This window comes from Asterias amurensis, chromosome 22 (assembly GCF_032118995.1).
Source record: "Asterias amurensis chromosome 22, ASM3211899v1".
In the NCBI taxonomy this organism is placed as follows: Eukaryota; Metazoa; Echinodermata; class Asteroidea; order Forcipulatida; family Asteriidae; genus Asterias; species Asterias amurensis.
Window position 1 is genome coordinate 2,764,345 of NC_092669.1, and position 16,306 is coordinate 2,780,650.

A 16,306-nucleotide genomic window follows, 5' to 3' on the forward strand; every position below is an offset into this window, starting at 1 on the left:
AAGCGTTAAAGGCAGTGGACACTATTGGTAATTACTCACAATAATTATCAGCATAAAACCTCACTTGGTAACGAGTAATATGGGAAAAGGTTGACAAGGGTGTTTTTTTCTTGCAAAGTTATCTCGCAACTCCGACGACCAATCGAGCTCAAATTTTCACGTATGATGATATACAAGTGAGCAGACTGGTCTTTGACAATTACCAATAGTGTCCACTGTCTTTAAAGCCATTATACAATTTCGGTAAACAGTATTGTCCAAGTCCCACACTTCGTGTATCACAACTTATATATAAAACAACAAACCTGTGAAAATTTAGGCTCAATCGGTCATCGGAGTCGGGAGAAAATAACGGGAAAACCCGATCTTATTTCCGCGCGTTTCGCCGTGTCATGACATGTGTTTAAAATAAATCCGTAATTCTCGCTAACGAGAATTTATATTGTTTTACTGTTTCTCAAAAAGTAAAGCATTTCATGGACTAATATTTCAAGAGAAGTCTTTCACCATTACCTTCTGTAAACCCTGATTATTTGTAAATCTGTGAACTTTTTCCTTTTTTTCTGTACCGAAAGGGTTAACAAGGTAAGGAATTTAGATATTTTGTACAAAATAATAATAATAGTAAGAATATAATTATTAACTTAACTTTTGTTCTTTTTTTTCACGCAAATATCTTGCTCTTCCGTTGGTATAAATTTTCCAACATAATGTATTATTCACTGCACATGGCACACATTTGTGATATATAATTTACGGCTGCGTCAAAACGATCGCTGGTTAAATTGGTTCCTTTCCTTTATCTATTTGACCGTGTTGTGTTGGCATTGATCTTTCTGATTAAAAATTGATTTTCTTTTGTGTTGGTCGTGTATAGTATTATTGCCTTTATAACGACAGCTTTACTCTTTGCTCTGCCGCGTTGAAGTAAAAAGCTCTAGACATGCTTGGTAATAGTCTTAAAGGGATGTTGCAGTGAATTAAAATAAAACACTTAACTTTGCTGTCGTTTATTTCTGATATAAGTATCGAACATTAATCAAATGTGTTTTCTTTATCCCCGACATATCTCAATTGCGTAGTTAGCGAATAAGTCATGCCCCCCTTTTTGTGGATTGTTACCGCCCCCTACCATCGACGTCACGTCGGGAATTCAAACATATCGTCGGCAAAAAGAGTCTGGTCCCTAACTACACGCGCCTAGGTTCCAGGCCACACAGTGCACACGTCTCTATATGCACACAGCCAGGGGGGCCCGACGGCTCGGGTTACCGACATGACGTCACGTTTATGCAAATGAAGGACCCCTTTTAGAGACGGGGTGGGTTCCCTAATCTCTTGAAAACCATTTTTAAAATACTTGCGCATTTAATAAAAAATATAAAAAAATATTTCAGGTTTAAAAAGTCATGTTTAATGTCAAGTGTCAAGTCGTGAACTTTGCTGAATTTCATTTAAACATTTTCCAAGGATAAGGAATTCGAGTCATATTATTATTATAAATAGATTTTAATTGTGTAAAAAAAACCAATCATTTCGAATACCCTATCCAGCGCTTTTCTGAGAGATTTGCGAAAAGCTCCGTTACGTAATCACTCTCAAAACATCATAGTTTGGAGCTGTTGAAAGACCAGTATACTCGCTTGGTATTATCTCAATAAGTATAAAATAACAAACCTGTGAAATGTGGGCTCAATTAGTTATCGAAGGTGCACTACTTGATGTGCTTTCAAATGCATAAATAAAAGGCTTCAGGTGAAGCATTATGTTATTTTGAGAGAGAAATTACCTCTTTCTCAAAAACTAATTACTTCAAAACAACAGTTTTCACAATGTTTTATACTATCAACAGCTCTCCATTGCTCGTTACCACAGTAGTTTTTTTAGCAAATAATTATTTTGAGTAATTACCAATAGTGTACGGTGCCTTTAATTGAGCTGTTAATTTCGCCAAGCCATGCGATAAAAAGACTATAAGTATAATAGAAGCATTGCCATCGTTTCATTGGTAGTGCCGCTGCATCCGCCCTTCACTCGCTGACGGGATAATGGAATAATAACAATTAAGGAACAATTATAACGAAACGTCGGGTTAGTTTTCCGAGTGGATTGTCTCCCGCTGCAGCAAACAGGTCGGAATTCATTTTCGTGTAAGAATGTGTTAACTGGATGAGATTGGAATATAAAACTCGGTTGGAAAATGGTTTTGTTGAAGAGATTTGTCAGGCGACGCCTTTTCAGGGGAGATGTGGATATTCTTCTGGTGCGTATTGCGTTTCTTTGTTGCTTTCTACGCGATGGACAAAGTGAACTACAAGGTAAGGGAACTTATTTCAATTCAATTCAATTCAATTCAATTCAATTATAAAGGAGCTCTCTTCTCCCAGTATTTGACATAGTTTGTCTTCTCACTCTCATTTTACTATTGACTAGTTGTCAGCAAATATTTTTTAAATTATTACTTGAAATAATTATTATCATTGTTATTGGTATTATTAGCGTTGTTTAATTATTGTTCTCATCATTGTTGTCTTCATCATGTCTGTCTTTGTTCTTATTGTCTGTCCGTTCGTTCTTGTCCCCGTTTATTATCTGTCTACAGGCATCTCAACATACGCCTCGGCCTCCATACTCTTTTTATTTACTTTTCTATGCCTCATTAAATAACTTTGTTTATTGGTTATTTCTTTAAGCAAAAGTGTTTGTACTGTTTTCATGAAGTATGGAATTAAATGTAAGTTTGAATGAATGAATGAATGAACTAAAAGGCACTTGTTAATTGTCAAAGACCAGTAATCTCTGTATCCCAACATATGCATAAAATAACAATGTGAAAATTTTGACTCAATCGGTCATCGAAGCCGTGTTGCAAGAGAATAGTGAAAAAAAAAACACCCTTGTAGCACATGTGTTTTCATAATGATAATAAAACGGCTTCAGCTAAAGTCTTACTTTTGAGTGAGAAATTACCTCTTTCTCAAAAACTACGTTTACTTCAGTGGGAGCCGTTTCCCACAATGTCTTATTCTATCAACATTGCTTATTACCAAGTATCAAAATAATTATTAGCATAAAACCTTACTTGGTAACGAATAACGGGGAGAGGTTGATAGTATAAAACATTGTGAGAAACGGCTCCCTCTGAAGTGACGTAGTTTTCGAGAAAGAAGTAATTTTCAACGAGTTTGATATCGAAACCTCAAGTTTAGAATTTGAGGTCTCGAAATCAAGCATCTGAAAGCACACAACTTCCGGCGACAAGGGTGTTTTTTTCTTTCATTATTATCTCGCAACTTTGATGACCGATTGAGCTTAAATTTTCACAGGTTTGTTATTTTATGCATATGTTGAGATACACCAAGTGAGAAGACTGGTCTTCGACAATTACCAATAGTGTCGATTGTGTTTGGGTGTGCGTGTGTGTGTTTCCCCCGCAAACAATGCTTTTTACACAACAAGCAACTCCAATGTTAAGCCATCGGTTAATAACCAGTTTCAAAACTTTTTTAGTGTTAACGTTGTGTTTGGCAAAAAAAAATACTCCTTTTCTTCCCCCCTTTTTTGACCACCAAGCTTTTTCGTTGACTGGAAAGTCTACGTTACAGAGTACCACACATTCTGGTTCGTATACGTCGCAGATGGCAACTGATGGTAATCTAGCAACTTTCGCACATACTGGTAAGCCTATAGGATTCTCACTCACATGAGGTTGGGGTATTTCTTAAGGCCCGGTCACACAGGCCCCGATAACGAGAACGAAAACGAGAACGATAAAAATGCACGCCCTCGATTGGTTGAATGAGCGTGGGCGTATTCTGCGTGGAGCAAGTCAACCAATCGAGGGCGTGCAATTTTTATCGTTCTCGTTTTCGTTCTCGTTATCGGGGCCTGTGTGACCGGGCCTTTTATCCTCGGCTTTAGCTCCGGGTTTTTTCTTTTGCAAGTCGCAAGACACACAAGGCATGTGGACGATTTCACAAAGAGTTAGGACTAGTCATAGGAGAAATCATAACACCCCTTTCTGCCTGTTCATTTGTTTAGAGCGCGTCACATGATATGTCTTAATAGTTTTACTACACGGCGGCCGTGTGATAGTGCATCGTTTGCCGTGTGATAGTGCATCGTTTGCCGTCACACTGCGTGCAGTACCCAGACGTCTTTTTACCCACCTCGATCCCAATCAGTTGTGCATCTATATGTATCTGAAACGCGCGTACGAACGTACATGAAAAAGGTCTTTAGGACACTGGCTCCGGCCTGGGCCCAAATTCACAGAGTTGCTTAAGCACACAAAAGTAGTTAAGCACAACTAAATTATGCCTATAGTAGAATAAGGTGACAAGCCACGATACCATGTATCGTGTACACAATTAGTGACTATAGATACACCAAAGCCATATGTCTAAGCAGCTTTAAGCAGCTTTAAAACTGTATGCAGAAAAGACCTGCAAGCAAAGATGCATTATTTCATGTGATATCCTATGTACACATCGTTGACATTTATATTCTCACTTGGGTGTTTTCGTGTCTTAGGGCCTAGTGACCCTCATCCATGGTGGAAACTTGACTTGGGCGGTGAACACTGCTTGGGCCAAATCACAGTTGTACTCCGAAGAGATTGCTGCGGTAAGAATATTGTGTACATTCATTCAGGGTGTGATAATTTTTTGTTAGCTGAAGCGTTCACGGCCTTTGATGTATCCCTCCTCATGGACTAGGAGTGCGTTTTGGCGACCCCAACCAGAAACATTGGTCATCGGTTGAGCGTTTTCGCGAGTTCGGTTGAGCACGGTGACGATGCGGTTCAGACCAACCGGTAACCGACTTGTTGAGTCGGTAGGGCTTTGGTTGAGGTTGCCGAAACGCACTCCTTATATAACGCGTGGAATGAGGTGCATGCTGTTCTAGCTAGCGATCAAGTTTGATCGCTAGCCAGACCAGCGTGCACCTCATTACAGTTGCGCTTGCACAATAAGCATTTGCGAAATGTCTAAATGGCATTCATTTATATATTTTTTTGCAGTTTCAGTTAATGTTGCTCCAGCATTCACCCTAATGTCATCTTTCCTTTTCTTCTATGTCTACCTCAGTCTTTTTCTTTTCTCTGTCTGTGTTCCCTTAATGAAAGTGAAAATCATTCTGTGTCACTCTTTTTAATAATAATATTAACCGTATTTTATAACGCGCCTTTTTCTAAAGGATACGAAGTTTCTGAATTGTGAGACCTAATCCTTAGCACCATGTAATGGGTTACAAGGTGCCGTGGCGCAATATGCAGCCAATCAAACAAGGAACACCGGGGCGAACCCCTTCTCTTTCCGATAAGTGCACTGAGCTCTTTTACATGCGTTTACACAACACATGGAACCAACGGTTTAACGTCCCATCCGAAGGACGAAGGACGAAGCAATGGTTTGAGTGAAATTGGAAGGAACTTCACTCTAAATCGAGTTGAAAGTACTAGTCTTTCACTATAAAGAGAGTTGTCCGCCGTATGGCTCTTTGCAACTGTGATATGACGGACAAAACGAGTGGTTTCTTCCTAATGTCATCTCTTCATCTTCTTCTCTGTCTACCTCTTGTCGTTTTCCCTTTCCTTGGTTGCCAATCCATTCTTCATTGCGCTATTCCACTTTTGTTCTATAGGTTTTCGTTTCATTGGGGCTACGGCACGAGCCGGGCTTACCTCAGACTACGCCGTCAACCAGCGATGCGGTGAACCAGCCACGTCATCACAGGCCACTGCTGGGGCCACAAATATATTTTTGTGTGATCCGCCAGTGGTGGCCCGTTGGATAAGCTTCGATATTGACCGCTCTTTACCGGGTGTAAACCCGAACGAAGCATATCTGCAGCTTGCTGAGGTGTCGGTGAAGGTATATACACGGGAGTGTGACCCTACAACAACCCCAGGTGAGCGAGTTTCTATTTGCATCAAGACACTTCATCACTTTTCAAAGGCACCGAGGGTGGATTTCACAAAAAAGTTAAGACAAGTCTCATCTCGAGTTAGGATGAGTTAATCCTCCTTAACTTAGGACTAGCCTTTTTAAAATGTCATTATCTCATGGAGGCAGAAACCCCTGGACACCTTTGGTAATTGTCAAAGACAAGTATTCTCACTTGGTGTATCTCAACATTGTGTATAACATATACACATGAAAATTGTGAAAATTTGGGCTCAATTTGTTGATCATCGACGTGAGAATATTGAAAAAAAAAACACCCTTACTTTGTGAGCATTACTTTGTGTGCTTTCAGATGCACATGCAAGGCTTCAGCTGAAGTATTTTATTATTTGAGTGAGACCTTTGCCCTCACAGACGCACATTTACTCCTGGGTAAGGAGAAGTTATAATAGCTATCTTGCTCAAGGCCGTGTCAACGGGATGTGAACCCATTGTTAGCCGAACAGAGCAAAGTGGGTGTGGTTTGTAGTGGATACCTTACGATTAACAATAATGTGTTTAATCTGTCTTGAAACAGTGCCCCCCACAACGTTCAAACTGAGGTCTGCGTTTTTCGCTGCTCTACACAAAGGTTACAAGATGGGTAACCCAGGCCCTCTATCGTCGGATTCAGCACGGCGCCTCACCCAATGCGCAGGATACTGCATGAAGCACTCTCGCTGTTTCTCGTTTGATTTCTCGAGAGTTCACGGACAGTGCCATCTGTATAGTGTGAATGCTTCTGATGTCCAGCCTGTTGAAGACGTGGAGTTCGTTATTTATGAAATGATGCCCTGAGCTATCAGCGCTTACTGTTGAATGAGATACATGCTGGGGCCAATTTCATAGAGCTGCTTAAGCAAAATACAAAATGCTTAAGCACTAAAATAGCTAAAAAAGTTCATGTCGTATACTTTGCTTGGGACTGGTATTTAGCTGTTGTTTACTTAGCATAACAATTGAGTGGATTTATGGCTTGTAATATGATTTTACTAATTGCTGGCACACAAATTACATAAATAAAATGTGTAAGCGACCGCGTGGGCGGCAGACAATGGAAGCATAATTAATTTAGGTGTTAAATATTTTACGATGCACACGGTTCATGTGTGAGTGATAATGATATGAATGGTAAACTATCGATTCCTTTGACTTCTCTGTCTACATTGAAGAATTTGGTTAAAGCCATTATACACTTTCGGTTAACAGTATTGTCCAAGTCCCACACTTCGTGTATTAAAACTTATACTTATATGTAAAATAACAATCCTGTGGAAATTTAGGCTCAATCGGACATCGGAGTCGGGAGAAAATAACGGGAAAATCCATTCCTGTTTTCGCGCGTTTCGCCGTGTCATGTCATGTGTTTATAACAAATTCGAAATTCTCGCTGACGAGAATTTATATTGTTTTACCGTTTTTTTCAAAAAGTGAAGCATTTCATGGACTAATATTTCAAGAGAAGGCTTACACCACTACCTGCTGTAAACCCTGTAAATTATGTGAAAATTTGTGAACTTTTATTTTTTTTCTGAACCGAAAGGGTCCAATGGCTTTAAGGAGAAGTGTAGATTCAATGACAATTACCAAAATTGTCCGGTGTCTTCAATAAAAAATCTTATACACTAATATTTTTCGATGAAATTTAAAGGAACACGTTGCCTTGGACCGGACGAGTTGGTCAAAACAAAAGCCCTGTAACCGTTTTTTATATAATGCATATGGTTGGAAAGATGTTTTAAAAGTAGCATACAATGATCCACACAAGTTTGCCTCCAAATTGCGTGGTTTTCCTTCTACTGTGCGAACTATCACCGTCGGCCATTTATGGGAGTCAAAATTTTGACCCCCATAAATGGCCGACGTGTTAGTCGACGAGGTAAAAGGAAAACCACGCAATTTCGAGGCATGTTTGTGTGGATCATTGTATTCTACTTTTACAACATCTTTCTACCCACATGCATTTTATAAAAAACGGTTACAAAAGACCAACTCGACCGATCCAAGGCAACGTGTTCCTTTAAGTTAAGAATTATAATATAGGCCAATTTTGATATATCTCATGCCCTGACGTATGATATCAACTTTGACCTTGCTTCTGTAGCGGATGTTTTAATTATTCACAAGTAAAATGTATATAACTAAATGTGACGCATGGGAATTTAGTTTGCTTTCACAATTTTCGTAAAAAAGTTGTACCCTTTAGTACCGGCAACGCACGAGTTTGCTGAAAAAGTAATGCGTTTTTAATGGCTCTCGTTAACGGTGGTCGGTAATGTTTATGGCGATTATTTTTGTATACGGTTAAAGGCAGTAGACACTAGTCTTCATCTCAGTGCTCAGCGGGTAATATTTTGAGGGAAGCTTTCTACCATCATTATCTTTAAAAGCAGTGGACACTATTGGTAATTACTCTAAATAATTATCAGCATAAAACCTCCCATGGTAACGAGTAATGGGGAGAGGTTAATAGTATAAAACATTGTAAGAAACGGCTCCCTCTGAAGTAACGTTGTTTTCGAGAAAGAAGTAATTTTCCACGAATTTGATTTCGAGACCTCGAGTTTAGAAACATCATTAGCGTGGACATTTTACAAGGTTAAAGGAATATTTTAGAAATATTGTTTTGCCATCCAGCAAGTTATGTATCCACCATATAATTATACTTCTGACAATTCTGTAGCAGTTTTAGATCGATCGGCCATCTGGGTCACGGGAAAATAATTATGAATAATTTATTAGGCCTACATCTTTTCACGACATCGATTCAAACAATTAATAGAACGCTTCCTGAGCGATAAACTCCAAACGAGAATTTTTTTTTCTCTCATGAAATATAACTCTGACATTTTAGACAGGAATATTATTAGTTTTCTACTCATCTTTAGACACTGTAAATTTAATGTAAAATGTGATCGTTCCTCACATTATATATGTTTTTGTCATTTGATTTTAATTAATTGTTTTCTTAATCTGTCCTTGACTGTCTTCAACTTAGTTTGTTTATTATTCTCCTTTTCTGAACTATATTGAAATAAATGTTGATTGAATTGAAATCGAATCTTAGACGAGGTGTTTTCTTACCTTTTATGTAATGTTCCTTTTACTGTGAGGGGGTGGGGTTAATAATGAGCTAAAACCAACTAGATGAATTAAAGAAACTGTCTATTTGTCGTAATGGAATATAAATAAACCTACATCAATTGCCGAATGGAGAGTTTGTCAAATGGCAGAACTGGTTGGGGGGGGGGGGGGGGGGTGCAAAGAAAAGTTTTAATTTACCGGAGGTGCCCCCCGATTGGAATAAAATGGTTAAAGGAACACGTTGCCTTGGATCGGACGAGTTGGTCTATAAAAAAAGCGTTTTTAACCGTTTGTTATAAAAAGCATATGGTTGGAAAGATGTTTTAAAAGTAGCATACAATGATCCACACAAGTTTGCCTCGAAATTGCGTGGTTTTCCTTTTACTGTGCGAACTAACACGGTCGGCCATTTATGGGAGTCAAAAATTTGACTCCCATAAATGGCCGACTGTGTTAGTCGACGAGGTAAAAGGAAAACCGTACAATTTCGAGGCATGTTTGTGTGGATCATTGTATTCTACTTTTACAGCATCTTTCTACCTATATACATTTTATAACAAACGCTTTTCAAAGACCAACTCGACCGATCCAAGGCAACGTGTTCCTTTAACCATCGTACCTCCTAAAATATAACCCCAATTTTAGCTCTGTATTAATTAGACTCAACTTTTTGTTCACGAACATTACGTTTTTGGTGTAAGTTTTAGCGCCTCAGTTTGTGCAGTGTCACAGCCCCCCCCCCCACCCCAACCTAAATGCAGATAGGTTATTGCTAATAGGATGGTGTTTAAATTGAACAACTAAACAAAACAAGTCAGTTACAGATAGTCTCAGAGCGGGTGGTTTCAGTTATAGTATTCTTTACTTTATTTTCTTAAAGGATAGTTACAAATACAATTACACAATTTCATATTTAATGTCAGACAATTCAGTGGAAGGTTCAATATAGTTCACACCAATACTTCGTTGAATTACTTAGTCTTCTTTATTAATTACATAGTTGTATCACTAGTAGGCCTATATACGTAAGGAAATGGCGCACAATTTGAACATAGATTTCTTACATGCGGTTAAGTTTCAAGAACTGTCTTTGCCATGACAAGTTGTTTTAAAGTCTAGTAAACAAAATTACCATCTCTACATCATTTTACATAATATTATTGACCATTAACATGAGTTTACGTCATGTCAAACTACCCTGTCATCTAATAAAATTCTGTAGAATTGTAAAACATTTTTCATGTGACAATTCAAAAACAAGCACAAACATGAAACGGTTTACAATTTGAACGTAGATTTGTTGCCATGTGTTGAATGGTGGATGTGCTAAGACCAGTAAACAATTGAAGTTATGTATGACGTCATTTTCAGTATAGGGCGCCCTCGGCTAGTTACACGGTCATAAAAAGACAACTCACTGGCTGAGCAATCCTGCGCGTGCCTACACACAGCTAGCGGTGCGTTTCCATTATGCAAGATGACGTCATAGCATAAGATCCATAAATATAGTGAGTGCAGTTATTGGGGTTAGAGTGAGTTAGGATTAGTGTTAGGATTAATGAGTTTGGATTAATGAGTTAGGATTTAGTGATTTAGGATGACGGTAGTGCAAGTGTGGTGAGGGTTCGCATTGCAACTGATTCTACTTTAGCATCTTGTAAAACATACATTTTTATCCATTTTGCACTTTAATATTTCCCACACATCTTGTCATCTCTCTAAACTTGTATTCTTAAAGGGTTTGGGCTACTTTTTTGTAGGACACGATACACAATAGACCTTATCGCAAATACCAATGCGCAAGCGCAGACTGTTGAATGAGGTGCATTGTGGCATATATATGAATCAAATTTGTAATCAGCTAGACCACAATGCACCTAATTCCAAGCTTTACGCGCGCGCCCCAGTATTTGCGAAAAGGTCTATGTCCAATGTAAATTCTGTGGACATTGTGTTTTGTGTTGCAAGAAAAAGTAATAATAATAATAGACCGTTTTTATATAGCGCTTTTCACGCCGGAGGGCGTCTCAAAGCGCTTCCGACATTACTACCCCTGGTCACTGGGCCTTAAATCATTCTTTAAACCATCTCAGCTCCCTGGGGAGTATACAGCCTGTGCGACAAATACATGCGCTACTCGGCTAAACCAATCACAAGAACCACCTCTGCCCTCACAGGTACCCATTTACCCCTGGGTGGAGAGAAGCAATTATAGTTAAGTGTCTTGCTCAGGGACACAAGTGTCACGACCGGGATTCGAACTCACACTCTGCTGAACAGAAGCATCAGAGCTTGAGTTCGGTGCTCTTATCCACTCGGCCACGACACCCGAACCCTTATTAACTGTACACTGAATCATTCAACATCCACAGAACACAAGTTATTGAATCCGATGATTTTGATTTTCATTCATATTCCAGCAATGTTTGGCATCAAACCAGGTGTAGCAGATTTTATGCAGTCAACTAATGTGAATGCCAAGTTAAGACAAAAATGATATTGGATTCTGATGGATTCAGGGAACTGATTAAACTATACTAAAAACCAACACTGCAAAAAAATGGGGTGTTAAAATTGCCACAATGGGTGTTGTCATTGTTATGGGTGCCGCTGATCGATTCAAAATTGACACCACATGGTGTTAAAATAACACTAATTTCTGCCGAGTGATTACATTGGTGTTTGTTTTACACGATGTGATGTTAATAATTCGCTTTTTGGTATGTATATGTGACAACAAACATGGTGTCAATGTAAACACACCAGCTTTTTTGCAGGGTAGGATCGGAGTAAACAATAAACTGAGGGCATTTTCCAAACCCCGTCTTGGGCTCTGGCTCCTGTGCAGCAGCGTGAATTTTGCCTGGTGATCCGAACACCAAACAGAGTCAGTGCCTGAGCCCAAGTCGATGTTTGGAAAAGGCTATAAGATAGTCTTCTTCTCGAGTGTCATCATACAGTCTGCAGTAGGGCGCCATCATGGTCCAGCTGAGCTCATTTGAATAGTTGACCTTGTGGGGATTCATCTGGCTAGACTTGATGCAGTCGTCCCGGTTGCAAAATTCAAAGGCGTTGCTTGTCATCATCAGCAAAGTGTATCAAACTGTGGGAGAAAATTAATGATTTTTATTCACAGCAAATATTTCAAAAACTTGTTATTGTCTTGATGCTGCCACCTGTCACCAACTCCGACTATATTCCTTCAATGGGAGACTTTGGAACGCTAGGTGGCAGCAGACTTACCAGGTAAATTTCCATTGTTTACGTAGTTCTGAGCATGCGCACTTTACCGAGAACAATGGATTTTACCTGGTAAGTCTGCTGCCACCAAGCGTCCCAAAAGTCTCCCATTGCTCAGACACGATCTGACGTTTACACAGCAGTGACTTTTGTGTCCTGTCAAAAACGTAAACACAATTTTGAAAGTTGATTCCATGAATTGAATGGCTGTCTTTGTTTGTTGAAAAAGAATGAAAATTAGACTACAAAAACAAAAGTATTCTTAAAAAAGATGACGTTTTCAAGCCTTCACAAATATGATGGTTTGTGATTGGAACTCTTTCATAAATTTACCAAAAATTTGGGATGAGCTCGCAGGAAACGTTTGAAAGTAAAACACTCCCATGCTTAGGTGAGGTTTGCGGTAGCACCATGTGTAAATCTCTTTGAGGTATAATCTTGGTTCTAAAAAAAACGGTGGTTGAAACGTTGTTTCAGAACCAACACTACTCAAAGATGTTGAAAAATGGTGGTACTGTTTTTAGTTGTTGTAACCAATAACTGTTTCGGTCAATGGCCAGTGAACAGCTAATGACAAGTTCAACCGAAACAGTTATTTGTTGCGACCGCCAAAACGCACCGACCTAGCTCTCGCTATTCAAAGTTTCAAATTCTGCTTACTTCCATGCTGTCTGTTGTTGACTATCCTTCGTCGATGCGATGCACATTACAGCACCTCCGGTTGTGGTCCTCACTGCACAACTGCCGAACAGAGGAAAACAACAAAAGCATCTGACGATTTTGTTACTATGCAAAAAAAAAAAAAAAAATCGCAAAACGAGATGAATATTATTTCAAGACTGGGGCATTTATTGCTTAACTTCAGAAACACCGAGCAATAAACTTCATTGTTGAGATGCTTGCACTCTGGGAGGTTTATTGTTTTTATCTTGTTGCTTTGAAGTGTCAAATGAAGAAACAAATATCTCTGCTGGTTACAGGCAAAAAGGCAAGAGATTCCTTTTAGAGATTCAACAAACTATATAAATTTCTGATGCTTTTTCAGAAGAATTATCCGGGGGTTAGTATTCAGTGGTCACATCAAAATCAAGTTGAGGTTTGCCGTCATTCCTTGCAACCTTTTAGCAAACTGTCTAGATTTAGGGAAACTGAGTTAATAGACTCTCCTTTAACAATAACCAGGGGTGGATTTCACAAAGAGTTAAGACTAGTCTTATCTCGAGTTAGGAAAAGTCCTAACTTAAGACTAGCCCTAAATTTTTAATATCTCCTAGGACTATAGTCCTAACCTAACTCTTTGTGAAATCCACCCTGGTACTTTACCTTTTTACAAACCAGTTACTTAACCTTTGCAGCTAAAACCTGACCTCATTGACCTGGTTGACCTCAGGTCACACATCAACTACATAAAAGATAGAATAAGTCTTCTACTCATGTGCTGTCTCCGTAGTCATGCATCTGCTGGTATATCATCGTGGCTGAAGATGCAAGTACTTCGACCAGTTCCTCATCTTTAGAAGAAAACAATCTGCATTTGGAAGAAAATTATCTGAAGAGGTTAGTTATTGCGGTCATGTCAAGCCAGAGGCTTGACCTTTACGCAAATACCAATTGCGCAAGCGCTGACTGTTGAATGGGGTGCATGCTGGTCTAGCTAGCGATCAAACTTGACCGTTAGCTAGACCAGCATGCACGTGCGTGCATGAGTATTTGAGATAAGGTCTATGTGTTTACCCTGAAACCTTACCAAGCTGTCATCATCTACGATGTCTCAGAGTTGCCACCAAAGGATTTTTTTATTTACATCTTACCAGGAATGTTCGTATAGTAGACTTTGGAACGCTAGGTGGCAGCAGACTTACCAGGTAAATGGCCATTGTTCACGTATTTTTGAGCATGCGCGCATTACCGAGAACAATGGATTTTTCCCGGTAAGTCTGCTGCCACCAAGCGTCCCGAAAATCCCCTCTGCTGCAAACACCGCATCATTTGAAGATATCAAACTGGGGGGGAAAAAAAAAATTAAAATCATGTGGAGGGAAATGTTAGAAACTGTGGAGCGAAATCGTATAAGGCCCGGTCACACAAGCCCCGATAATGAGAACGATAAAAATGTACGCCCTCGTTTGGTTGAAATGCCCACGCTCATTTAACCAATCGAGGGCGTGCATTTTTATCTTTCTCGTTTTCGTTCTTGGTGAATGGAGGAAAGAATTCACAATTAAAACGGATTTTGTTTGTTACTTTAATTTTTATTTTATTGATTTCCTTCAAGTGCTACATAAGTATTACAGCTATTTTGAAATTGTTTTCCTCTTGTTTTTTTTGAACACCTTTTTGTCTTTGCTTTCTTTCCCTACTCGCATAAATTGTTTATATGGACTCGGTAAACAGTGGGAAATAATTCACAATTAAAACAGATTTTGTTTGATACTTCACTTTTTATTTTATTGAATTCCTTCAATTCAATTACTACATAAAATTACAGATATTTTGAATTATTTAACCTCTTTTTGCATACCTTTATGTCTTTGTTTTCTTTCCCTACTCGCATAAATTGTTTTTCGCAGCACCAATAAATGGTCTCGGTAAACGGGGGAAATAATTCACAATTAAAACAGATTTTGTTTGTTAGTTCACTTTTTATTTTATTGATTCCCTTCAATTCAATTACAACATAAAATTACAGATATTTTGAATAACTTCGTTTTGCACACCTTTGTTGTTTTGTTTCTTTCCCTAATCGCGTAGACATGGTGAATGGGGAAATAATTCACAACTAAAACAAAAATTGTTTGTTACTTCACTTTTATATTTTATTGATTTTCTTGAATTTTTAATACTACGCTTTAATTATAAAATCATGACAATTATTACAGAAACATGACAACTGGCGACTCGAAGTTACAACACCAAAAGAAATTTCCATATGGACCAGTCTTCTAATTAAAAAAAAGCATCATTGGCTTCGACCAATATGCACCTCTAGGAGACGCCTGAGACAGTGTGACATCGCCAAGAAAGATAAACATGTTAGGGACAACATCAACAAGTTTGGTTAGCATCTTGGAGTGGGGGTCGGGATTACAAAGGGGAGGGACTCTGCAAGAGAACGGTTAGATCTTCATCTACCTTTCGCCGTCTTCTTGATGCTCTCTCTCTGTCTTGTCTCCATTTTTGACAAACTTGGGGTATCCGACCTCCTTATATTTTCGTCAGTATTCTCATCTGGTTTTTTTTTAAATGGTCAATGGGCAGTGTATTTTTTTTCTAAACAATGTGAACTTTTCATTAAAATAATACTGATCGCATAGTTTTTGCATATTTTTGTTGATGTTAATGGTAAATAATCATTGTTTTGTTTTTTAACAATGTCAGCTTTTCATTAACAAAAAAATGGAATCGCATTAGCAAGAAAGGGCTTATCACCAGGTCAGGCGTTCCAATTATCATTTTCAAAACCAATTTAGTGTGGAGTGCAGTGGTTTACCTAAGTGGGATCGAAAACAAAAAAATGCACCTCATTTTGCCTATTAAACTTTTGGTGCTGGTGGTCCGACATTGGATAATGATATTGGAGAATTGAGACCACACACTAGCCAAACTGCGTAGTAAAGGGTTTTTAAAAATGAACAGTGGCCGGTCGGATACAGCAATTTGTCCCTACCTTGGTCCATTGGTGACTTGCTTAGTTCATCCAGATCCACAGACACAAACCACACAATCCATAGATAAAAAAATGCAATACCGCCCTCTCTCGTCACAGTCTCTGTAGTCTGTCGTCAGGCACTCACTAAAAAAATAACGAAAAACACACAACAATAATGAATATATATTGCACATGGAAGTATTACAAACAAGCGCAGAGACCAAACTCCCACAAAAAAAGAACTAATCGTAAACAAATTGGTCTTGAAGTTGGATTGGTGAAGATGACTGCTAAACAATGAGGGGGGTATTTCATATTAGAAGCCATTCAATATAATAATGGAATATTCTGCAACATCACCAACATTATCCCCAAGCACGGACTC

At 38.7% G+C, this 16,306-nt stretch overlaps 1 protein-coding gene across 1 annotated transcript; it reads left to right on the forward strand.

Annotated features, from left to right (window-relative positions):
* The first annotated feature begins 2,042 nt into the window (after nucleotides 1-2,042).
* LOC139953850 (uncharacterized) lies at nucleotides 2,043-7,646 on the forward strand. Its single transcript, XM_071953430.1, has 5 exons — nucleotides 2,043-2,318; nucleotides 3,574-3,678; nucleotides 4,534-4,626; nucleotides 5,647-5,913; nucleotides 6,487-7,646. Exons 1-5 carry the CDS (start codon nucleotides 2,201-2,203, stop codon nucleotides 6,744-6,746), a joined length of 843 nt encoding a protein of 280 aa, XP_071809531.1. The 5' UTR covers nucleotides 2,043-2,200; the 3' UTR covers nucleotides 6,747-7,646.
* Nucleotides 7,647-16,306: the final 8,660 nt, after the last annotated feature.